General features: G+C 41.4%; 1 protein-coding gene across 3 annotated transcripts; it reads right to left on the minus strand.

The window, feature by feature from the left end:
- Positions 1-962: 962 nt before the first annotated feature.
- Positions 963-24,225, minus strand: CLHC1 (clathrin heavy chain linker domain containing 1). Of its 3 annotated transcripts, XM_067565166.1 has the most exons (12): positions 24,122-24,225; positions 22,913-23,183; positions 19,027-19,214; positions 18,231-18,361; positions 16,696-16,897; positions 15,576-15,691; positions 14,056-14,143; positions 12,043-12,149; positions 10,328-10,502; positions 7,598-7,800; positions 3,399-3,578; positions 963-2,461 (listed from the first exon to the last, which is right to left on the minus strand). In XM_067565166.1, exons 2-12 carry the CDS (start codon positions 23,093-23,095, stop codon positions 2,259-2,261), a joined length of 1,776 nt encoding a protein of 591 aa, XP_067421267.1. In that variant the 5' UTR covers positions 23,096-23,183; positions 24,122-24,225; the 3' UTR covers positions 963-2,258. The 3 variants fall into 3 exon arrangements, with proteins under 3 accessions (XP_067421267.1, XP_067421269.1, XP_067421268.1); XM_067565168.1 differs by lacking the exons at positions 19,027-19,214; positions 24,122-24,225 and having other exon boundaries at positions 22,913-23,063; XM_067565167.1 differs by lacking the exons at positions 15,576-15,691; positions 16,696-16,897; positions 24,122-24,225 and having other exon boundaries at positions 22,913-23,685.
- Positions 24,226-24,598: the final 373 nt, after the last annotated feature.

Below are 24,598 nucleotides of genomic sequence, written 5' to 3' on the forward strand. Positions count from 1 at the left end.
TTGCTGACAAATCTGTTGTACACTCTCATGAGGTCAGGCTGGGTGATGGGAAAGCCCATGCTCAGATAATGGTGGTCCTACTACAGAAACAACAGAAATAGATTGTGGAGAGAGAAATGAAAATCTGAAATCTGGAAAAGCACACGTTTCCTTTAACACTGTCCTCTTAATGTCCTATAAAGCAAAGACAATCCCATTAGTCTGTATTTTCAAACACAAAACACCAGGTAAACTTTGAGACAGTATTTATACATCATAAGCTCTCCCATAGATCCTCAATCTGTAAGTGTCATACATGCAGAACTCCCAGTGGAGATAATCAGAGCTCTACGTGGGAGCACTTAGTGTTGGGCCCTTAGACTGAAGTCTCTTTTGGGCAGCAAATGCTATTAAACTACACCATAATAAAGCACTATGTGCATTTATAATGCTAGGATTACATTATTTTTAACAAGAGGTAGTAAAGAGCAAATCCCCCGCCCCTCCTTTTTTTGGTGTGCTTTGCAGTACACTTTTACAGATGTGAAGACTGTGTGCTGTAAAACCTAAATCAACTAGCAGTCTTAATACTATGTAACCATGGATATGTCATTTAACACTCCTGCCTCAGAGAGGACTCTGTAAAATGGGACTAATAGTACTGACCTCACAGGAATGACTATTTTTACCCCCTTTCTTCTCTCCTCTCGCTTTTGCCAGCCTCACTTCCCTCCTCTGTCTCAGTTAAGACCTTTTCAATGTCCTTAGCTTTCTGGAGTCTTAGAAATCCCTCCTCTTTCTAGCAGCTGGGGTGCAGAAAGTGTTGGACCAGAGCTGAAATCCTGGCCAGAAGAAGAGGGTGGCCAACAGGAACATACAGAAAACACAAATCTGAACCTAGTCCCACCTCCCAGGGCTACAGTCCATTGCCAAATTCTATAACAGTTATCTCATCCAGACTGAGTAAACTATTGAGTCTGAGCTGGATTTGAAATAATGACCGAGAGGAGAAAAGCTTTAATGTTCATTACTAAGTACATATACCGGAAAATACACTCAAATGACGAATGCACAGTGTGAATGCCTCAAAGCAGGGGCCATCCTTCTCAAGTGTTTGAAAAGGCCTAGTACATGGTGGGTGCTGTCACAAATAAATAACTATAATCCTCAGTCTTTCAAAAAATATACACATATGTACATATATATATAAACTACATCCAAAAGGTTGTTTGATACAATTTATCAAGGAGACAAGAAAGAAAGTGAATACCCTTCCCTGACCCCCATTCACACATACAACTCGGAACATTGGTAGGTTTTGAACAATGTTCTTTATAAAGGTGGCTCTAATAAAAAAAAAAACAAAACAAAAAAAAACCCAGCTTTGCAAGCTTAGGCAACATAAAAGAATTAGTCAAACAGCTTTTTAAAAACTCTATAAATGTACTTAAGATGAGACAAAATAGGGACAGCTAGAGCTACCCTAATTATAAAGAGAATTTCTATTTAGGACATGCTGTAACAGTGACTATGGCCAAAGCTGTTCAACATTCTTCCTGTTTATGTTGGTATTTGATGTTAAACTAGCTCTCATGCCCACACCTTTGAAGGGCTTTGCCAATGCACACCCAGTTTATTTGCTGGCAAAGGCCATATTTGAGTATTTTCCTTTTCCCAATGTAATGTCTGTCTCTTAGCCAACTACAAGAACCAAATAAGACTCCCATGATTGCCTCTGACAATGTAATTCAACCATCAGATATGCATGTGCAACTTCCCGTGGAGTTAATAGGAATTGCACACGTATATCTGAAGGCGGAATGTGGTCCGAAGGAGGTAACTGTCTTCCTTTCTATCGGAGGTCCTAAAATGTTATGATTATCTCAATGGTAATGGGACTCCTGTGATGTTGCTTGATTCCCACCACCACCCAAAAAGCAAAGACTGAAGAACACAGATGGACAAAAGAAAAACTGGGAACTAGATGCACTATTCAATACAAGGAAATATATAAACATATTTTTACAATATTCATTAACTAAATAGTCTAAATTTGTTCTATGCTGAAAATACCTTCCCATTAACACACACACACACACACACACACACACACACACACACACACACACACACACACACTAAAAGGGGCTACTAATTTGTCTGATGGCAAAAAATTCTCAGCTCTATTTCTGAGTGATCAGTGTTTACTATGATTATTACAAGCAAACGATTCTTAGGTTGAATGTTGTTAGAGCTCCCTCAATTGCTTAATAGAAGAACTACAAGAAAACGTGTTCCATTATCTTTGCATCATCATCATCATCAAGTGGAGAAAGCTGAACCACTCCTTCCTGTGAAGTAAGGATTGAGATGATATCCTGAGACAATTTTTCATGCTTATTTTCTGCACATGTATCTGCAATCTTCTTCCAACCTTCCAATGTACAGACTGTATCATTTAGAATAACTTGTTCCAGTGCATCTGATGAAGAAAAAATAAAAAATATAGTGGCACAGTATTTGCTCTCAATCAGTTTCTGCTTTGTTCATGTTAAACAAAGAACAGAAAGAGGCATATTAGGGGATAATATGACTACAGATCAATAATTCTTTTTCAGGTTGGATAAATTCTAAGGCCAATGACCAAATAAAGAGATAACTGATCAAAAATTCATCAGAAAAGTAGTGTTTACTTTATTTATAAAGATTAAAAGCCACATCCTCCCACAGCTCTCAAAATCATGTCTGAAACTCCACGACCAGCAGAAAGACTGGGGAATGTGTGGCCCACTTCTGCTCTTTTTTAAGTTAATGGATGTTTTGTCATTGACTTCAGTGGTAGCAGGATAAGGCCATTAGTTGGGAGTAATCATTGCTGCAAGTGGAAACACCAAATACGTCAAGTTACCAAGGTATATGGCCAAGAATAACTCTAGAGGAAAGTACAGGAACTTGCAGCAGATCCTAGGCAGACAAGTGCTCATTTGAACACAAAGCTGAGCAAGGAAGGCTATAGCAGATGACATAAGTAACTTTTTTGATCTCAAAGTGAGATTGCAGAATTGGGCCCATTATAAACAGAAGGTGCTTAAGTTATTTTTAATCACTCTTGGGTATAAATCAGGTATCAGAGGAGCATCCATGAAACAATAATTGATGGATGGGGGGAGGGGTGTTTGTTTTTTGCAAAGTGTCAACAGACACATGGTATAAAGGGAAAGGATTTATATGTTTTTAAATGAGCTGAATTAAATTTGTTAGCACAACTAAATGACTGACCTCAGTAACGTTGTTTTCATTAATTTTATAATAATTTACTATGGAATTGCTTTGGAAATGCCCAGATATTGCAATTGAGAAACATGACATTTACATAACTTTGCTATAAGTGTCTGTTAATATAAGTGTATTGTACTTACTCTTCTCGCCCATGTCTATTTCTTTTAACAGTTGTAAACCATGCTCTTTGTGATCAGTATCAATGAGTGAGAAGATCGTTGCCCCAATGGATAATAATGCTGGTTTTCCATTCCACTCTCGAGTTAAACAATGAATTAACTCAATACTAGGACAGTTTTTCAGTAGGAATAAATAATCATCTGAAAACAAACATCAAGGACATTACTTATTTGTGAGTGTTCACACACACACACTCCAGACTCAGAAGCATGATAACCCCAATTTTGATCTCACTGACCACTGTAAATCAGGTGAAACTTTAGTTAAGTTAGTGTAAAACTAATATATGAGAGATCAGAATCAGGTCCTGTTTATCTGGAAGAAAAGATAAACAGCACGATAATTAAATTCACAGATGGCACTAACTAGCAAAGTGCTGCAAATATCAAAGAGGACGGAAATAATAAAAAACCTTGAAGTTGTTAGAAATGTGGGCAGAAAATAAAAGACTAGAAAATGCAACCTAACAGAATTGAGGAATAATAATCTGAAGATATAAAATGGAAGAGAGAGACTTGGAAAGCAGCAATGTTGAAAAGGGGCCTAGCAAATTGCAGAGTGCAAAACTGCTATAAGCTTGCATTGCTATATGGCCACAAAGAGAAGCTAATGTGATTTTAGTGTGTTTACAAAGAGGTACCACAACATCCCACAACACTGAAGTGATAGCCCCTCTCTACATGGCACTGGTGAGACAGCTCCAATATTAGAATGCAATACTTATAAGCACCACAACAGCAGATGGAGTTTGACATAATGGAGAGAAATCATTTATAGAAAAATGACTGACTGGGTGGAGGAAATGACGAGTTAAAAATAAGAGCTAAGTAGCATGATCCTGTAGCATGCTAAACTTCTTCAGTATCTACTGCCTTCCTGCAGGATTGGGCCCTAAATACGTATAGTTTGGCTAAATGACTGGATGGGATACGATTACTGTTGACAGGTATCTGGCTTTATTAAAGTCAATGATCCAAAGAAATTATTTAGAGTGGGGACTAATAGGGTAATTTTGATGGATCTGTGGTTCTGCATTGGGTGCATTTCTATTGTTTTGGAGAATTCATACTGATCAGTCTCAGGTCCTATAAATGTTTACTGCTGATTGTATGAATCCTGAGCACATACATACTGTTTTCTGAAGTAAGATATAAGAGTTGGCCAGATGGGATTTTTACATTTCACTATTCAAGACCTTGGGACAAGCTGAAAAGAACAAACAAGGGTGTTTAGATAAATAATTTTTCTCTTTATATTGAGGAACAAATGTAGCCTAGATTCTTAGCTGTAATAGGGCTGCTTTTTGCTGCTCCACTGTTCAAAGCAGTCCTAAGCCACAAGATGATCACCCCAGTGCAAGGGATGCTTTGGTTCTGTAGAGCTGGCATAACTGCTCCTAAACTATTCACATTCATGGATATTCAGTGTAGGAGACAAAGTTTGGGAAAGCATAACCAAGGCTTCCCTGCAGCTCAGCAATCCTTGACTGCCATGATGGCAGGATGAGGCTAGTGCCAGCTAGTGTAAATTAGAACCCGTAGGCTGCTCTAACTCACCCCAGGGGACCAGCCTAATACAGTCAGTTTAGGAATGGGGGAGCTCAGTTGAACACACAACTAGAAAATCATGTCCTATACCCACTCTGTGAAATTAACAAGGCCCTAGTGAAATAAACAAGAGTTTTGCCAATACAGCCAGGATTTCATTCCATATATTTCTGCTCTCATTTAATCATATTTCCTTACAGCTTTGTTTTGAAAGCATGTGCAGTTGCATGCCCATTTAGATGTAGACTTCTTGTTTTTACCTTTACAAAGATGCAGCTATGGATTATGAAGCACTTTATTTAATGCTTTTATTTCTGACAGCTCAAGTTATTTAAATTTATACTCCAGATACTAAGCTGATGTAAATCAGTGAAGTTCCACTGATATCAGTGAAACTATGTTGATTTACATCAGCTGTGGATCTGGCCTAGAGCCTTTTTCAAAAAAATCACTTTGCCCCTGGCATAATCCAAATACTTTTTTTTTTTTTTTGAAAACTACATGGGAAAGTCTGATAGTGTGACTCTCCACTACACCAATCACAAAAATTGTTTTGTCAGCATGGCTATATAGCAGGATGCTCCTCATCTGTGTAATGCAAATGGTTGGGAAAGTAAAGGGAATGAAAGAAAAGAGTGAAGATCTGATCAAAGAATGATGATTTCTGAATGCAAAATGACGACAATACTGACAGATTTTTAAATGTTGGTTGCACAAGTTCAAGGTGCCAGCTGTGTCCCCAAAAACCCAAGATGATGCTAATCCTGTCAGTAATTTTTCCAGGTTATTACATTAAAATAGGATTTCCTTCAACATCAGGCGTGCATGTATATTTACTCCACTTTTTTGTCTTGAACAAACCCATTTACTGTGGCTAATACAGATAAAATCCTGTTCCCTATTTATTTTTGAGTTCAGTTAAACTAAGCATATGCCTAAATGCTTGCAGAATCAGGAATTTAGTCAATGTATTTGAATGCAGAATAAATCTGAATTATGGCTTCAAAAAAGAGAAAATTACTTGGCTAAAATGTACTTATCTGAAATACAAAGCTATAGTAGTCACTTAATCTTAGACCCATGTGCCTAGCATGAGAATGGTGAGGGTTTTCTATTGTTTAACTGCTCAATGTTGGCTCCAGCATGGGAGGGTGGGGGGGAATAGGACACCCTCTACTGACCACTAGAGTTTCCAAGTTGGAAATGTGCATAATCTGGAAACATTAAAAAAAGATCCTAGAAGCCTCTGCTCAGATGCGTGGTGGTTGTGGGTTGATCTATTACAGCTGAATAAAATTTAAAACAATTATTACAGCTAAATTGTTTTCTCTTCTCCAAAGTTACAAGCTGCAACTGATCCCTACTCACAGGGATTCTTACATCAGGGATGTGTCTATAAAAATGTACAACATTATCTATTTATAAAAGATACTGAAATCGTACATAATGTGTGTGTATAAATACAGACACATACATACACACATACATAAAAAATTAGGAGGTATGGCAAGACAGCACAAGAAATAAAATGAGAAATGTGAATAGTAAGTAGTAAAGAAATCCAAAAATAACAAATTACAAAGGGACTAGTGAGTTAAAACACTCCTGGTTTGGCAGTTGATTCCCTAATCCCATTAGGTCAAATCTAGATTCCTACTAAATCCAAGAAACAGCGCATTGTAAAAATATGTAAAGAACTCTGTGTGGCTGCCCCACAAAACTCCTGGGAGAAACCCTGGAAGTTGGCTGAAGTCAATATTCCTTAGACTTTAAAATGACCTTAAAGTTGCAGGTCTGCTATGCAGTACCAATGCCAGATGCAGTTGGACAGATTTTAAACATGATTCTTTACATACTGGTGTCAAAAGAAACAAATCTGGTGACTATTTCAAGGATTTTAGCCCTTCACAGGTAAAAACCTAAGGACATTTTCATGTCAAACTAGAGGAACTCACTCACCACATTCTATGTCAAGTTTGCAGAGAACGGCCTTGCCAAAACGGAGGTTGAGGTGTGGGAAAAATTCTACCAGAATGACTAACTTTCAGAAACTGCTTTATAGACATCTTTCCAGAGGGCCTGGTTTTGCACTGCCATGCAACTTGTGTCATGAGTGTAAAATTGAGCCATTCTGATTTGCCAGGGTTTTATAGACAATTTGAAAATGTCCCTAAGAACTTATTAGGCAGTTATCGCTGCAGCCTCTAGTTATCAGATTAATTAATCGATTATTAAAACTACAGACTGAAACTAAAACTGAATCCTCTACCAGTCTCCCACTAGTCTCTAAGGCAGATCACTGGAGAGCTACTGAAGCATGTTTTGCTGAAGAAATTTCCTATTTCCAACTGAACTAGACACTTCTGTTGCTTTTAGGAAAACATTTCTAGTTATTTATATTATTTACATATGCAGTGGCATCTTAAGAGCCAAATACTGCTTCAATTAAAGTCAAGGAGAACAGGATTAGATTTTTAGTGTGCATTTAAAATGTATCATTTAAAAATGTAGTCCAAAATGTCACCATGATAAGCCTTATTTTTTTTAACCCTGAAATAAACATTTGGTAGAAAAATAATGAAAGACAATATAATAAATTCTCTGTGATTTACCAAAAGAAAGGTTTTTGAATTGTTGTATATAATCCATTGCTCCACAAATTTGGCCCTGTTTACATAGGCACAGGGCAGCTTTCTTGTGCATACCACACTGATTGTAAGCAATCTGAGCCAAAGCCAAGCACTTGGACTTGTTGAATGGTTCCACGTCTCCATAATCATAAATCACATCCCCTGCTGCCTCACAAAACGTCAGCCTGAAGAAGAAAAGGTAATAAAACAAATCAGATAGTTATTAGGGTGTTTTCATAACTCTGGTGCACTTCAGAAGCAGTTAGAGTGGAACTGGATTGTGTGTGAAAGTACCAGACTGACTATTCCGCTTCAGCTTTCGTGCCCCTCTGCCTTTGTCCTTCACTCTGCTTTTGAATCAGGTTGCTTTCTCCTTCCCCTTCCATGTGCTTAGGCCATAGCAGGCGGAGATCAGAGAGCACAGGACAACCTCTTCATCAGTGTCTGTCCCATGTCAGCTGCTGGTGGCTGGAACAGGAAACTGCAGCCCTTACAGCTCTCCAGCATATGGGAAATTCCAGTTGGGTGCAGGAATGCATATGGGGAAGGGAAATGTGTATCCCGCCCACTCTGTGATACCTGGCACGTCAGGCAAAGGGTCTGCTGCTGTTGGGTTGGGAACCTACTCAATACATTTGGAGGGGTTGGCACATAAGAATTTCAGAGCACACTCAGTGCAGCTGGCATGAAGGAACTGTGTGGGACTGGAACACGTTCAGTTCAGACAGAACGTTTGGAGATTTTAGCTGCCAGCCTTGTAACAAACTCAAATATATATGACCATGGTAGTTTAAGTATTTAAAACTTGGCCAAATTTGGATGGATTGTCACAAGGGCAGGAAAAGACATCTCCAACTCCAACGCTGCTACTCTGCCAAATTTCAAGTTCCCACTCCAACACATGAAGGCATCAGAACTCTTCAAAGAAACATTGAGAAGAATTTTTTTTTAAAATTGGCAAAACAATCTGTTTTTCTCTAACATCTTTCTCAGAAATGGCTTTGTTTTAACTTTGCAAAGAAATTCAATCTGAGGCAGACATCTGGCATGGAAAATTTCAGCCTGAACAGTTAAAGCTTTACAAAGGTATGAGCAACTGAAAACAGGGGTTTATGATGGAAAGTGTTAGGCACTCTTAACTACAGGCATTGCTTCCAGCTCTGCGTTGTGCAGGAGGTCAGACTAGATGATCATATTGGTCTCTTCTGATCTTAGAGTCTACAAGTGTATAATTCAGATATTTTAGAATTTTTTGTACAAGTGCCATTCTAAAGTCATAATAAAGCAGTTCAGGGTGCGTGTCAGGCAGAGACCTTTACTAACCTTGTAGTTTTGACAAAAGCATGTAAGCCACCTGTCCACCTACACATACAAGGCCTGGCTATATTTCAACATGACAACATAATTTTCAGCATCTTAGTGCTTTAGTAATGACTATAATTCTAGTGTATTGATATAAACACACTGTAATGGCTCTTTTGGAAAGGTTACTGCATGTGGGAGGATAAGCAATGAAGAGAAATGGTTCAGGAAAGTGGTTCTTGGATCCAGACCCAGATTAGGTACGGAATTTGGGTTCAAAGCCAAAACATGGGCTAGGCTTTGAGAAATATTGCAAGCTTTTCTCACATGGCTTCAGCCCCAAGTAGCAGAATTCTAATTAGATTAATGCCATGCAGAATGGTAGAAAAATCACCTAAACTGTTCTTGTGGGATTTCCATCATTTTAAGATGCTTCTGAACTGGATCTGGAAAATGGAATTAAAAAAACCCAAAAAAACTAGTGAGAGGGTAAGTAACTAATTACTGACTAAATTAGCATCAAACTAATGCTAACTCTACACTATCTATGCATTAGGACGAGCTATGAGGAGAACTGCTGCGAGCTTAGTCTCAGACCACGGACGGTTGAGAAGGAACTGAGGGGGTTGGGTCGCGTGTGTGCGGCTTGAGACACCAATGGCGCTGCGAGGCAAGACGAGCTGCACACACGCCACCTGGACGGCCATTGCTGACGGAAGTCTCTGATCCAGGATGTGGAGAGTGCCAAACACCTCAAGTGGAGTATACACAGAGACACCACTCGAAGAAGCAAAATTGCAGAGGAAGTATTAGTTTTGGAGATTCAAATCTGAATACCTCAACTACCACAAATGAAATAGGGGTGGGGGGGGAAGGCGGCGGCGCTAGCTTTGAATTTCCAATTCAGGCTTGTCTCTTGAAGTAGTTGTATTAAATAACATATAGATGCTGCTGCTAGTATAGAAATACTCACATAAGAGTAAAACAAAACTTCTGAATTTTCCAATAACTACAGGTTTCTAATTGTTAAAAAATGGTATCAGAGCAAAGCACTATGTCTCACAATTTTTATACAACTTTTTACTAGAGTATAGGAGAAAAGGGGTCAAACAAAATTTTGGTCTCAAGTGATCTAACAAAGGCTGCTAAACAAAATGTTGCATTCTGCAAAAACTAGCTTTTCATGCTGCTCATTTGCCTTGATTTATACCACAGTGAATTTAATAAATGACATCAAATAAATGTATTTGTTAGTTTGCCATTTTGTTATATTGTATTTGCACGGTTCTAATTTACAAGAAAGGGAGAGTGAATAGGCAAGGCCTAATCACTTAGGAAATGCAAAATACAACTTTCACAGATGAAGGGCAGACACCTATACAAATCCAAGTTCACTATCGGCCTGCTTACCTTTGCTGTGTGACCCAATGCATAACTAGATTTAACTGTTTTTCAGACAATGCACATTTGATTGCTTCCAGAGTCATGGCTGCACACAGAGGGTGTCTAACTGCAGCACTTGAGCTTATGAGGGCCTCAAAATATCTCAGCAAAGGGAGAATCCTGCCTTTAACAGCACCAAGAGCTAGAAGGAGGAAAAGGAAAGTCACTGAGCAAAATATTTGGGAAAATGGCATTTTTATTTTTCCAATAGGTTGTTCTTTGTGGTGTTTTTTTTATTTTTTTTGCTTTGCTGATATCCCCAGAATCCCCTGGCCAAATTCTCACTAAAGGTTCAGCTGAATCTCCTCTGCTGCCATGCTAGTCAATGAGAGTTGAGGCTACTCAATACAGAAAATGGTAGGCACATCACAGGATTGCACCTTGTCTGTGGACATGCAAAGGACAAATTTTCATAGCAAAATGTGTGGATTTAAACCAGGGAGTTCCCACTGAGGCTACACAGAGTTGCATAAGAAAATGCCTGCATATCGTTTTGAAAATACATCTCCTAGTGGTAAGACTACAAATAGTTCACTATAAAACATTCTGCAGAGGATGTCGGTTTTATAGTTAACAGTAAGGATAGCTTTAAGGCAGTTTCCTTGTTTTAGTACTTCTGTTATTAATGATATATTATTACTTATTATTTGTATTGAAATAACACCAATTATAATTGTCCCCCATTGTGCTGGGCACTGTAAAACCCATAGGAAGACTGTCTGTGCCCCCAAAAGTTTATAACTAAGGCCCCAATCCTGCAACATATGTGTGTGCGCTTAACTCTGTTCACGAGTAGCACCACTGAAGTCAATTGGACTTAACTTTAAGCACTTGATTAATTTTTTTGCCAGATCAGAGCCTAATGTAGAGCTTGGTGTCCAATTTGTAATCAGATTCTGAATATTAATATAGTTTTTGGTACGTCTTTTCTTTTGATCTTTAACAATTGCCTATGAAGTGAAAGTGAAAAGATAAAAAAACCTAACCATTGCCTTTGTAAAGTTCAGTGACATTCTCAGAACAGAGCTGTGCTCCCTATCACTCAGAGCCTGCCACAGCCATACCCTTTACACAGAGGAAGAAGAGCAGGTGGCAGAATCAGCTGTGCTGCCATTATGCCACTCAGGGAATTCCTCTGTGCAAGGAGAATCCAGCTCCTCTGCGTTGCCTGAATACGAAGTGGCCAGACAAGGCACCAAGGATCTGGATCCTTAGAGTATGTCTACCCTACAATTAGAGACCAGCAGAACAGCTTCTGCCTGTCCAGGTCAGCTGACTCAGACTCATGCTGCAGAGCTATAAAATTGCAGTGTAGATGTTCAGGCTCAGGCCGGAGTCCCAGCTCTGAGACCTGTGAAGGGAGTGGGTCTCAGAGCCTTGGCTCTAGCCTGAGCTATTTTTAGCCTTGCATCCTGAGCCCTCCGAGACCTAGTGCCATGGGGTTTTTTATCGTAGTGTTAATGTACCGTTAGGTTGTTTTAAAACTTCAAAGTAAAAATAAAATGTAAAATCCAAACACTCACAAGTAATTCACATTAGTCCTCTCCAGGCTTCTTTTAACATGAATAATAGGGCCAGATTCTCAGCAGGTGTAAGTCAGTGTCGTACACTGAAATCAATAATGATGCCAATTTACACCTGCTAAGCATCTGACCAAAGTTATTTTCATTTAAACTCCATACCCTTAAATTTCATCATGGTTTCTTCATTGCGGAGAATTCCTCTAGGACAGTTTGCTGCATAAACTGCTGCAGTCTCATACTGACCATATGAAAATAATTCATTGAATCTAGGACAGATAAAGGAAAAGAATGTAATACAGCACTGGAACAAAAAAAGAAAGAAGTGATTGGTTGATAATGTAGTGAACTAGCCAAGGAAGGCGCTCCAAAAAGCCTAGAATCAAATGTCAAAGACATAGGCAATACCACGGCTTTAATACAAAGAATATATTTAAAAATCTAGTATTTATTCAGCAAAGCATATTTGATGAGAGCAAGTGGCAGTTCTGATTGGCTCTCAATTCCCCAGATTACTTTTTTCCCCCCACCTTCATCTTTTAGGATTCTTTTGGTACACATCATCAGTATAGGCACTGCACACCGGAGTCACGGAACGTTGACCACTGCCTACCAACTTAAACAATGTCCACAATGAAATCCAGGAAGTGGATCAGCAATGGAAAGCTGACCAGAACAAAGGAACCTTGAGGGGGGATTTAAACGAGGAAATCAGGTTGCATGGCACACACCACCAGCTGGATAAGAGGGTGGCCCCAGAAAGTCGTCTACATCCACACTAACTATTCCAAGGTCAGATTCTGCTCAGCCTCAGCATGGGCTCCTAGGGAGTGGGTACAAGAAGCTTCCCCTTTGTGCTAACTGGCTAGAATTGCATTGGATAGTGTCAACCCTGTTTCGCCCTGGTGCTGCTGTGTCCAGATGATAGCAGGCAGGGAGGACAGGGAGGCTGGTGTCCTGGTTGCCACACTGGCTTTTACAGCCAGGTGGGCACGGAGGACAGAGCATACTGTTCTTTCGCAAATGGTCACCAAGTTGCTGGTATGGCATGTGGTCCCAGCCAGAATTCCTTCTCAGAGCTCCATCTACCACATGGTCTCTCTGCATCCCCTTCCAAAATACCTGAGGGCAGTAGGGGTGCAATCTTGTCCCAGATTACTCTGTTAAGGGAAGAACCACATGTAGATTGGGAGTCCAGTTATCTGAATTCAGAGCATATAATAAGGATAACGTATCATTAGCCCACTGAAATGTCCCTACTAAAACTGGCTATGGCATATTGTCATTGTCACCTGCTGACTGTGTCAGTTAGATTTTCTCCTGAAAGACTGACTTGTGGCACTGCTCTTGGGTTAACAAATATTGATCTCCAGAAAGAAGCTGTTGTAATTAGATTTCAATTAAAGTTATATTTAAGATGCTGTTTTGGAAGGGACTGGTATAATGGAATATGGCCATTCAGTTCACGAATCAAACTAAGGCCAAATCTAATCTATGTCAGTAGTGCTTGGAAGCTGTTACCATTTAATGGCTGTTCAATGGACTACGTGAAATGAGTTTATGATCTCATTCCAGTTCTTAGTTGCAAGGAGTCAGAGTTTTAAAGGTATTTAGGCACCTAACAATGAAGACAAGTGCTTAGTGGAATTTTCAAAAGCACCTAACTCCCAACAGGCATATAGATGCTTTTGAAAATCATAGTAGGCACTTATCAACATTTAGGAAAAAAATCTAGACGAAGAATCTCACAGTCGTTCATATCACAAAACCCCCCACCTCCACTGCTCACATCTTTATTGGCAGTTTCAGCAAAGAGGCCAAGGATGGAATGGGCAGTAAAGTTCAAACTATCCTTTTCACCCCAGAGGTCATCTTCTAGGTCAGGGTTGAAGCACATGAGCAGAGCAGTGTGAAGAAGCCATCTTTGTTGCATCTGGTCTGTGGATAACCAATTGACTTAGATCTGCAGGGCTGTCAGGCTAGCATATTTTACAAACTCCAGAAATTCACAAAAAGAAAAGTGCTCTTTTTACAAAATACTAATTTGCCCTGGAGGGACTGCATTAAACATGATATGTTATCCAAACATATTATCCATATGTTAGCCAGACATGTTATCTGCAATGCTGCAAGCTGCTTACATAGAGTAGAATACAACTCTTGTATTCTATTTACCTTTCAATATATTCAAGCAAATCTTCAGCCTCTTTACTTTTGCTGGGGTCGTGTTCAAATATATGAGAGATGCTGGAGACAGCAGAAGCTGAAATTCAGATACATCACTGGGAGATACACGTATTATTATTTCAATAGACAAAACTAGCATTAACATAGCAAGGGTACAAAAAGATAAAAAATTTTGACCCACAGAAATGGATTTCAAGAAAGGTGGTTTTACAGTTTTAACAAGGCTCTGGAACATTAGCAAGCAAGAAAGGGGCCTTATATAAACTAATGCATTTTCCATGCATTGAAGAGACTGAAGAAGTCTCCCATGAGTGGAAATGTAATTAGGAAACACTTTCAATCATGCCAGGTAAATTCTACGACAAAGTTTCCCTGTCTATGTTCCCAGACATATACTCTAAGGCTGCCAGAAACTAGGAATGAGAGGTGATATCCTCAGGACCAAATTCTACTCCCTGAAATGTTCTACAGTTCCACCTCAAACCAATGCAGCTTCATAGAATATCATTCCAGGCAGAATGTAACCCTTTTGTCTGGGAGAAGGGTGGAGACCACATTATAAACTCCAAGCAGCAAACCACAGACATAGGGACAGATTCTGATCTCAGTTACACCCATGTAACTCCACCAAATTCAGTGTACAGATTTACAGTGGGGTAAATGTGAGCAGAATTTGACCCAGTCTAAAAACCCATTAGAAGGTGCAGAGTGGAGGAACATCAGAGGTATCAGCCCTCATCTGTCTACACTAATACAAGTTGAGAGCAACAAGCAAGATTCAATATGATGCCAAGTGCACCACTGCACTCTACTCATGCAGCACCTGAGATTATCTTGTCAGAAAGGATTTGGAGTATGATTAGTGCTCATAAAAAGATTGACTACGCCTAAGGCAATTGGCTGGAAGACATCATAAAAATCATTCACCATCTCTGCTTCACTTGACTAAATGACCTGGACGATTAGAACTACTAGCAGCAGGAGACCTCTGTGACTCTGGAATAAAGGTCAGGGGTATGGGTAGCACATGAGGGGTGCAGGTTGTATAAACCACCTCAGGACACTTCACCTTCATCTTAATTGCAGGAAAACATCAAAGGCCAAATTCATCCCTGCATAACTCCGGTGAATATTTTTCTATCCCTTTATCAGATTTCTGGGCAAAAATCTTATTTCTCTAAATGATGGACACGTGCAGCATCATGCATAAGAGAAATGGATGACCCAAGGTCAAAAGAGACAGGACTTTCAAAGCGACCTAAAGGAATTAGGGGCCCAACTCCCACCAAGTTTCAATGGCATCTGGACTTCTAATTGCTTTACGCCCCTTTGAATCCCAGCCCAGATTTTAAAAAATTAAAAAACCCCACAGGTCAGATTCTCAGCTGGTACAAGATGGCATGGTTCCATTGATGTAAATGGAAAAGCACTAATTTACACCAGCTGAGAATCTGGCACCATATTTTACATGCTTGATAATACCATCCTCCTATTTTTACTGGTTTTACCTTTTACAACTTCCTTTTTTTTCATGACTTGACAGAGGAGTTCTTGCAGGGAGGTGCTCTTGTCAGATTTTGCCCAGGCAGAAACAGCATTTGCAACCAATGTAATTCTATTATAACTATAAACAGTTAAAGACAGAATCAAACATTTCATTAGGAATTCCTCAAATTAACGTAGCTCCCCATGAGGGATCAAATTCAAGTTAACCCTTAATGTCAAGGTTTTACAAAGTTCCACCCCTGCCTGCATCTCTTTTCATTCTAATCCCTCCCTCCCTTCGCTCTACCCAAGCCTTCCTCCCCAACTGCTTCCCTTGTATCCTTCTCCTACTTTCATCTTTGTGCTTTCTTCTTTGCTGCCTTTTACAACACCAGGGAGCTTTTATCTGTCCTAATGTAACAGGTACCCCATCCTCTCCTCCTTTAAAACCCTTCTGAAAATGCACTTCTTCCAAGCATCATTAATCCACCAAACCCAGGAAGGATGTCACATTTATGTAATAAAAAAGCCCTGCACTGATTTGTATTGACCTGCACCTTCCGATCACTAGCATACTATGAGCTAGATGCCCAGATCCCAGCAAGCAGCACTCAATTCAACTAAAGCACCTTTCATCTCCCACAATCTAGGCACAGATGGGGCACAAAACTGCCCCTAGTATAACTTAAAGCAGTCTAAGGACTATTCTAGATCATACCAGTTAGAATGGTCCCCTCATTTGCCAATGGAGCATCTTCATCCGCTGTCATCTGCCATCTAGTTATTTCCCCTACATCAGGGAAATCCCTGGCTGCCTATTTGAGGCAGCTCTATCTTCTTTGTGCTGCTGGAGCAATGCAAAGAGGACAGAGCAGGGGGCCAGGATCTGACCTATGTGGCCACATTGCATTATTTGTTTAGACTATAAACTCTTCAGGGCAAAGACCATGTCTTCCCATGTATTTTGCAAAGTACTGAGTACAATGATAGAGGTTAGTAAAGGACAGACCTAATATTAACATTGTTAAACAAGATCAGTATTAACAATAAATATACCGAAGCCAAATCTATGTGACAGACAAAACGCTATAGAGAATACCACTAACATAAAAATAAGGTATGTTCTAGGATGGACACTTGTACCTAAGTCTGAGTTTCTCATTCACTGCCTCTGCCTTATCTCTGAGCTCCAGTGAGCGCTTGAGCTCCTGCTCTAAGCCAGACGTGCTCTCCAGAGGGATATATTTTGATATCATGTCATCTTTCAGTTCCTGAACTCTCCTTTCTAGCTGGGCAAGGTGTCTAGAAAGAGCATATAAGCTGAGAGATTCTTTTACAGACAGACCTGTTGAAGAAGAAAATGCCTTTCATGAGCTCTTGACTGTGATCAATACACAAGGTGTATACAGAAACTGTGATGCAGGTAATTTGCTAGGGTTCTCTAACCTGAAAATCAACACTGAATAAAAGGAAGATGATATCATTTTAGGGATAATATCTGAACTTTGCAGCTCAGACCTAACCCAAGTTTCCCTTAAATTTAGAGCCCATCTCTATTAATAACTGAAAAAAAAATAATGTATAGAAGGTGATAAGTTTCAGGTTCGATAATGTTCCACAGTCTTAATTGAATCTGTTAGTTTTGGTGTAATGTTCCATCACTGAGGACTCTCAAATGCACAAATGCTGTGTTATATACTACACATGTACATCTCGCTATTTAGATTCAATTTGTTAAGTACTGACCAAACATTAATGGCCGGATTGTGACCAGCTTTTGAGCAACAAGAGAGAAAGACATTGAGTCTTCTCCCTGGCACTGCCACATGAGTTGGTAATAACTAACCCTTGGGCTTAGTGGGGGAATTCGTCTCTGCTCTATGACCCCTTTGTGTTGGCTGCACTGACTTCAAAGGGGACATGGACAAGCTGTAAGCACCCCATCTAAGAAACACTCCCAGTGCAAGAGGTTCTGTGCAGCAGCTGCAGAGATGGCTCAGCACACTCTTGCAGAAGGCCCTGCTGCAATGAATATCCTAACATAGACTGGGGTAGAAACAGGGATAGAAGGGGGAGAGGAGTGGCTGAGGTTCTCCTGGGCTCTGGTGATTCTGCACACCTGCAATTGCCAATAGAGTCTATTACAGCAGTGGCACAAGTTAGAACAGACCTTAGGGACGTCCCAGGTTGCACAGAAGGACTTAATTGGCCCCCAGCTGCCCCAGAATCAAGGAGACACAAGCCATCTCTTCTGCCCGTGCTGAACTCAGTGCTAGCCTAAACATGAATCTAGCTCAGTGAGTTCAAGCACTGCATGATATAAGTCCTGCTAGGTGTCCCAAAGAGGGGATGTGGGGTTGCCCATGGCCCTGTCCCTCCTTCCCATACAAACCAGTAGATTTGGCTGGATGTGAAATGAAACGTGCTGTTTGAAGTTATGTAATAGTGGGCATGCTCCGCATGACAACCAAAGAGCTTTGGAAGGCATATGCCTCCCTGAGGCATGCATCTTTCCAGAGCTTCCACTGGGCCAGTGAGGCTCTGTACCACCCAAACATGGGCTAGTGCCTTAGAGGATCAATGCTGCCCTCTGTGTGTATATAGCTTCTCTTTAGTTAAGAGCAAAGCTTTAATACAAAAGAAATGCTCAGACTATCAAACACAATATTGGTCTTTACCTGGTATAGGCTTAGCAGGGTTTATCTTTTTTCTTGGAGTCAAAGCTTCTGTAGAGGGCACTTTTCTTATATTTCTTATTTTCAATATCAGATTTTGAATTCTGGCAGAATTTCTCTCAATAGTTTTTATCCTGAAACAAAGAAAAAATTCTACATTTTCTTTTCTACGCCTTAGAAATCAGAGATCATCAGGGCGAACAGATGCTACACTAAGCTCGTCACGATGCTGTTCTGCCATCTCAGTTCTTTGTGTCCCCTAACATGCCATATTAATTCCATTTGATTCTGTTTGTGGCTAGAGGCAGGCACCTTCTCATAATCTTATCACATACATGCTACTACATGACACCAGTCCCTACCATGAGAGACAGTAAAGAGAGCCACATAGACTGTGGGAAAGTGAATAATTCTTCTTGTTTTATACTTCTCAAATTAAACAAAATGTCCTAATATAATGCATTTTGACAATGAATCTTTACTTTGAGGCTATGTGGTCTTTATTTTACAAATGGGGAGACAGTGAGTGCCTGATCCTGCAGTACTCATGCAGGCAAAATCTCCATTGACTTCACTGGGAGTTTTGACTGCACAAGAATTGTAGAATAAGCCCTGGAATAGCAAAACTTTAAATTATTCTTTTAACAATTACAGAGTCATTTTGGAACTTCCACCTAATGAATAACAGAATAAAACAACTTTTTAAAGTCACAACTGTGATAAATCAACTACATTTAAAATTATTTATACACAAGCTAATATCACGTTGCCTTACATAATATATTAGAAGTGGCCTTACTTGTCTTCAAGTTGGATTGTTCTTTTTCTATAATATACTAGAGTTGTAGGCTCAGATGCCAGAACTTTTAATTTTCCATGAAGATAAAATGCATTCCTTTGGCCCTTTTTTATTGCTTCAATAAATGCATCATACTCCTGTTTGATTGAAGTCAGAATGTTCTTGTACGCAGTAACATGCTCTATTATCTGTGAAGACATGTTTTTCCATCTGCAATGCTTTATACAGAGCTAGTTAATGGAACATCCTTATTATTCCCCTCAAATCTCCAAATAGCACAACAGCCAGAGTAAATCAAAACAATTGGACATAGTACCCTCTTCCTGGGGCCAATTTGCAGCGCTGTGCTAATGCATGAGAAGCAGAACACTAAATTAACAAAACTAATTAAACTAATTAAATTAATTAAATAACTAAATTAATTGGCCAAGGTGATGGAAGTGCACAAACACTGTAAATGTTGACAAAAGAACTCCATACTTCCTTCAGTTTAAATAATCTCAAACATTATTAAAATTAAGGGATAATCTGCAGGACACATTAACACCATTCTTTATACAGCTTTTTCAGCATCATGACATGCTTTCTCCAATAGATACTAAGCCTGATGTCTTCACAGCACTTACAGCTATGGAAAGGCCAAGGAGTAAGGGACCAGGACTATGTTTTTTAAAATAGCATAAAGCAAATAATTCAAACTCACAATTTGGAAGGCTAATTTTGCAGCCCTTATTCATGCAACCAAATCTGGTTTTACATGTATGTAAAAGTAGCTATGCAGAAGTCCCAGTTCTGATTCCTGTACTTGGCATCTCTCTTGGCAGCTGAAAAAAGCATGGCACAACACAGAGAGGATCACTCAGGTCACAGTGGGATGCTTTCAGGATCCTCAACAGCAACCCTGCAGCCTAATTCCAAAAGATGTTATATCTAATCCTCCTCAGCTAGAAGAGTAGCCATAACTGTCATCGTGCCATGTAAGGGATATCAAAGTGGAGAAAAAATGGAAGAGTACCCCACAGGCAAAGCAGAGAGCTTTCAAAGGAAATAAGTTAGTCCTGTTTACATGAGAAAATGGAATAAGGAGTCTAACACCAGAGCTTTATTTCTCAAGCATTTACTGTAAGTTATTAAGACCCTTCACATGAAAGTTTGTGGGAGGGGAAAAAAAAATATCAACTCTGCTGAAACTTTACATGCCAGGCTTCTGTCTGCAATTCAAATGGCCAAGTTCAATAAGGGAGTATATAATGGAACCAACAAACTGATTTTCAGTGTAGCTGGTCAGCTGGGTGCCGCTATAGATTTTGGTTTATAAAGTCAATATGGCTATTTACAGGAACAAAGCAGAAGCCAAGATTTATGCTTAAAGTCTCTAAATCTATTTATCCTGTGAATACTGAGTCAATTTATGTAATATTAATGAACATCAGATTGACTAGTTTAATGCATTTTAAATACCTTTAAAATGGAATACGGTCAATGGGAAGTACGAGCTGTTTTTAAAAGTGCCAGCTCAATAAGTAGCTCCATCACAGAGCAGTCAAACTCCATTTATTTGAGAGGATTCAATATTCAATATAAAAATGTGAGGAAATTAATATCAAAGCAAAAAGCCTTCAGAGATAAGGAATGGAACACCTGATGGGATAAATGTTAAAAGGCAGAAGCAGTTGTGTGAGCCTTTGAGGAAATTCATTACCTTGCCACATCTTGAAGTAAGGGACAACATTCAAGGCATGAAAGGAGCTTACCTGTGTTGGTATTTAAAGATTTTCTATGTATGAGTGTCTTTCCCAGACTGCTATAATGCTATGTTATTCCAATTTTATAATTAATTTTATAATGTATTAAATATTACAGAGTCTATAGTTATTGTCTATGACTTCAAATAATGCTATTGTATCTCAGACCAATTTTCTTTTTTATGTAAATGAGTTTTGGCAATTGCACACCAAATTTATCATATATTAAGATCAAGGTATCTAGGGAAAAGGTCTATTGAATCAATGAGTCCATTTCCTCACAAAGGCAGAACAGAGTGGTAGGAGACATATACCGGGAGGCGGGGACATGGGCCTGGGGCTGCTCTCGGGCACTTGCCCAAGATAGATGGAGGGTCTGGGGCTCCCCATACCACGGCCCTGGCTTGCCCAAGGCCCCAGGGGGAAGTGAAGCAAGGGATGGGGCCACAGTCCTGGCACCGGTGTCCCCCTTACATGTACACAGGTCCCAGCTTTCCTGTGGGGGCCCCCAAATTGGCCAGGGCCCATGCACCCTACCCTCTCTTGGGTGGGGAAAAAAAGCAAACACTTTCTAAAGTAGTGTCCTTCTCACCAGAATATTACTGAGTTAAAAATCCTGAGAAATAACTGATTGCTCTGATCAGTAATAAAAGCACTAAAGTTCAATTCTAAGGATTGCTCCTGTCTAACTCAATGGGAATTTTGCCATTTACTTAAATGGGAACAGTATTAGGCCCGTAATATACTTAATATGTCAAAATCCATGTTACCTTTTTTTAAAGCATCAACCTTTAGTACCTGAAAACACTCTGAAATGTACTTATTTCTCTAACATTCTTTATTAACTAGCCAGAATTTAGTACCTTCCCTCAGGTGCTATTCATACTCCCTATTTGTAATGGTATAGGATGAGTCAGCGGTTGATTACTCAACAACTCAGGTCAGTAGTGATCTAAAGTCATTACCAACTGAATGACTGTGCAGTGAAGTGACTTAGTGGTCTCATTCTAGTTCCTACTTGTCCACATTACAAAACCACCACCACAAGGGTGCATTTGTTACCGGTCTCCAGTGAAAGGCCAGACAATATAGTCTGATCCTTAGCTCCATTCAAACAGTGCTCAGTGCAACTATAGAGGGTCAAGAGTGCAAAATGGCATTAATCCTAAAACCAGTGAGTAACAGTCTGATCCCCCAACGTAAATTAGAGCTGCTTTAATTTACATCAGCTGCCAACAGTCCCGAGGGGCGGTTATGGCAGCCAGAGATCATAGACACCTAGCCCCATCCTCTTCCCCCAGCTATGCCCCTTGGGCCAACGGCAAGAAAGGATATGGTATAGAAGCCACGATGAAGTCTCTCCACTGTATGATCTCCCTACACTACAATGCATGCGTAATTGCTGTCTATGCTAGTTTTAGGGCCGCTTCGAAATGGCACAGCAGCACAAAATTGCATTAACGTGAAGCAGAATCTGGCCCTATATACCTATGGAGACTATGCCACTCTTTCACCCCTAAACCCAGTATTTCCAGGTCAGAGATGGAGTACATTGGTGAGAAAGCTTATACTGCTGCTTCCAGTACTGCACTTGTCTTGTGAGCACTAAGGCCCAGCTTCTCAAAGGTATTTAGGCACCTAACTTCCATTGATTTCATTGACTGGGCCAATGGTGCCCAAACTTTTTATTTCACATCCCCCCCTTAACCCTGTCAGTACCACCTCACCTGCAGGAGTGGGGCCGGGAAGGGAGCTGCAGCTGGGACCGCAGTCGCAGCTGGGACTGCAGCCAGGCTAGGAGCTGGGGCCACATCTGGGGCTGGAAGCGGAACCATGGGCAGGGACAGAGCCATGGTTGGACTGGGAGCCAGGGGCCGGGGACTACAGCTGGAGGCAGGGCAGAGTGGTGCTCCCTCCCCACCTCATGGGGGCTGGCTTGGGCCCTGCCACACACCCCCAGGGGGCACACCCCCCAGTTTGGGGTCCTCTGGACTAGGGTAAATATCTTTGAGGATTTAGGTCTAAAGTCTCATTTTTTTTTTAAAATGACACAAAAGTCCCTATTTGTCACTGCATCTAAGATTGGCAGCCCTTTCCACTGCTCGCTTATACAGAAAATATTTCCTATAGTGCTTTGTTACCTTGTCAAACACATTTCTGTATATAGTGTAGTACTCCTCAGCTGGTCCTTGTTCAGTACAACCCACTTTTTCAATTTCTGAAATGATGTATCTTTGTATACTGTCCAAAAATTTCTTATCACTGTCAGGAACAATGGGAGGGAGAACGGAATGTCTGCTCACTGCAATTCTATGGATGGACATGGTTGAAAAGCAATACTTTCATTTCTTATAGAAACTTTAAGCCCAATTCCCTCTTTTCTTCAACAGAAATAAATCCGTCAGTCAAAACCTAAACAAAAAGGTCAGACTGTTAAAATAATGTAGCATAAATGCCACACCAGTTCAGATTTGTGTCAAGAGGTGCCATTCTTCATCTACTCTGGCTCCATTTTAACTCTTACCCTCAAATATTTTCTTATTATTGCCATGTAAACTATTACATCTTATGAACCTCTGTTCTGTTTATTTCTTTCCTACATAGCTCACAACCTGCCAAAAGCATTTCCCCACCATCACTTCCAAATCTAGCCATTTTTCATGGAATCTGGCACTCACTGGCAGTACTACATCAGAGGGTGGTTGCAGAATTAATCTCTGTTGCCTACTAAAGACCCTGAGTCCGCAAATCGCTCCACGTCTCCACCTGGCAATGGCACCAGGGTCTGCCCAGCTGGCAGTGTGGCAGGTGAGGTCTACATGGGGCCTGGTGGGAGGCCAGGTGAGAGGGCCCTACCCTAGCAAAGGCGCTGGAGAAGATAAAGCCTCTTCTGGATTTCTGAGTGAATATTCTCCTTGACCCAACGCACAAGTAAAGCCAGTGAAGCCACGGGTAAAGGCTCGCCCCCTCCAGCAGCCAGCCAGAGGGCCCCTAGCTCAACCCCTCCACTCCCTGCGTTCCCCGCAGCAGGGCCTGACGGCGGGGACGGACTCGCCCAGAACCGCCCCATTGGCCCACTCAGCGCTTCCCAGCCCGTCCTCCGCCCTGCCAGGCCCCGCTGCCTTCCCCCGTTTCCAAACGGACCGACCAACGGTCACCAGCCAGCCCAGAACCCGCCGCGCGGCGCCCCCCGCCGGCCAGTCCCGAGCGCAGCACACCCAGCGCCGGCCCGCGCTGCTCCTGCCCGCGGCCGGGGTGGGGGGGAGGGGCGGGTCTCTGCTTCACGCCGCCACCGCCCAGCCGAGGCACGGGGGGTGCTGGGGAAGGGTAGGGGCTGGCTACGGGCTCGCCTCTCCTCTCCCGCAGGGGCCCGCCGCCCTGTCACGTCGGGCACGCGGCCGTAACCGCAAGGCTGCAGACGAAGGACCGCGGGCCCCCCGCGCGCAGCAGCAGCCAGCCTCATACGGCAGCAATAGCGGCTACTGCTGGTGGCCGACGATGAGTCGAGACTCGAAGGGGAGGAGACAGTCCGTGATGACAGGATATGACGCTCTGCGGGGGGCGGAGCTCAGTCAGGCGCATGGTGGGAAATGTAGTTTCTGCCCTTCTCGCGCGCCCAACGTCCGACTACGACTCTCCACCGGCCCTTCCGGAAGTCCCTCGCCGAGCTAACGTGGAAACCACAATCCCCAGGAGGCCCTGGAGAGCCCTGTGACGGCGGTGCATGCTGGGAGTTGTAGTCCAGCCGCACGCACGCACGCAGGCAGGCCAGCGGCACGCCGGCCTGGAGGCCCCTCCTCTCGCTAGGCTGGAAACCCCGTGCGGCC

The sequence above is a fragment of the Emydura macquarii genome, unplaced genomic scaffold, assembly GCF_026122565.2.
Source record: "Emydura macquarii macquarii isolate MOO-44397 ecotype Brisbane River unplaced genomic scaffold, CSIRO-AGI_Emac_v2 contig_2676, whole genome shotgun sequence".
Taxonomy (NCBI): domain Eukaryota; kingdom Metazoa; phylum Chordata; order Testudines; family Chelidae; genus Emydura; species Emydura macquarii.

Bases quoted from the DNA above. Each gene is read 5' to 3' on its own strand.
- CLHC1 (XM_067565166.1), bottom strand. From the start codon at position 23,095: ATGTCCATCCATAGAATTGCAGTGAGCAGACATTCCGTTCTCCCTCCC. The intron at 14,144-15,575 runs GTAAAACCAGTA...TCTGAATTTCAG, and splicing joins AAAAAAGGAAGTTGTAAAAG to CTTCTGCTGTCTCCAGCATC. The intron at 3,579-7,597 runs GTAAATCACAGA...GTTTGTTTTCAG, and splicing joins ATTCAAAAACCTTTCTTTTG to ATGATTATTTATTCCTACTG.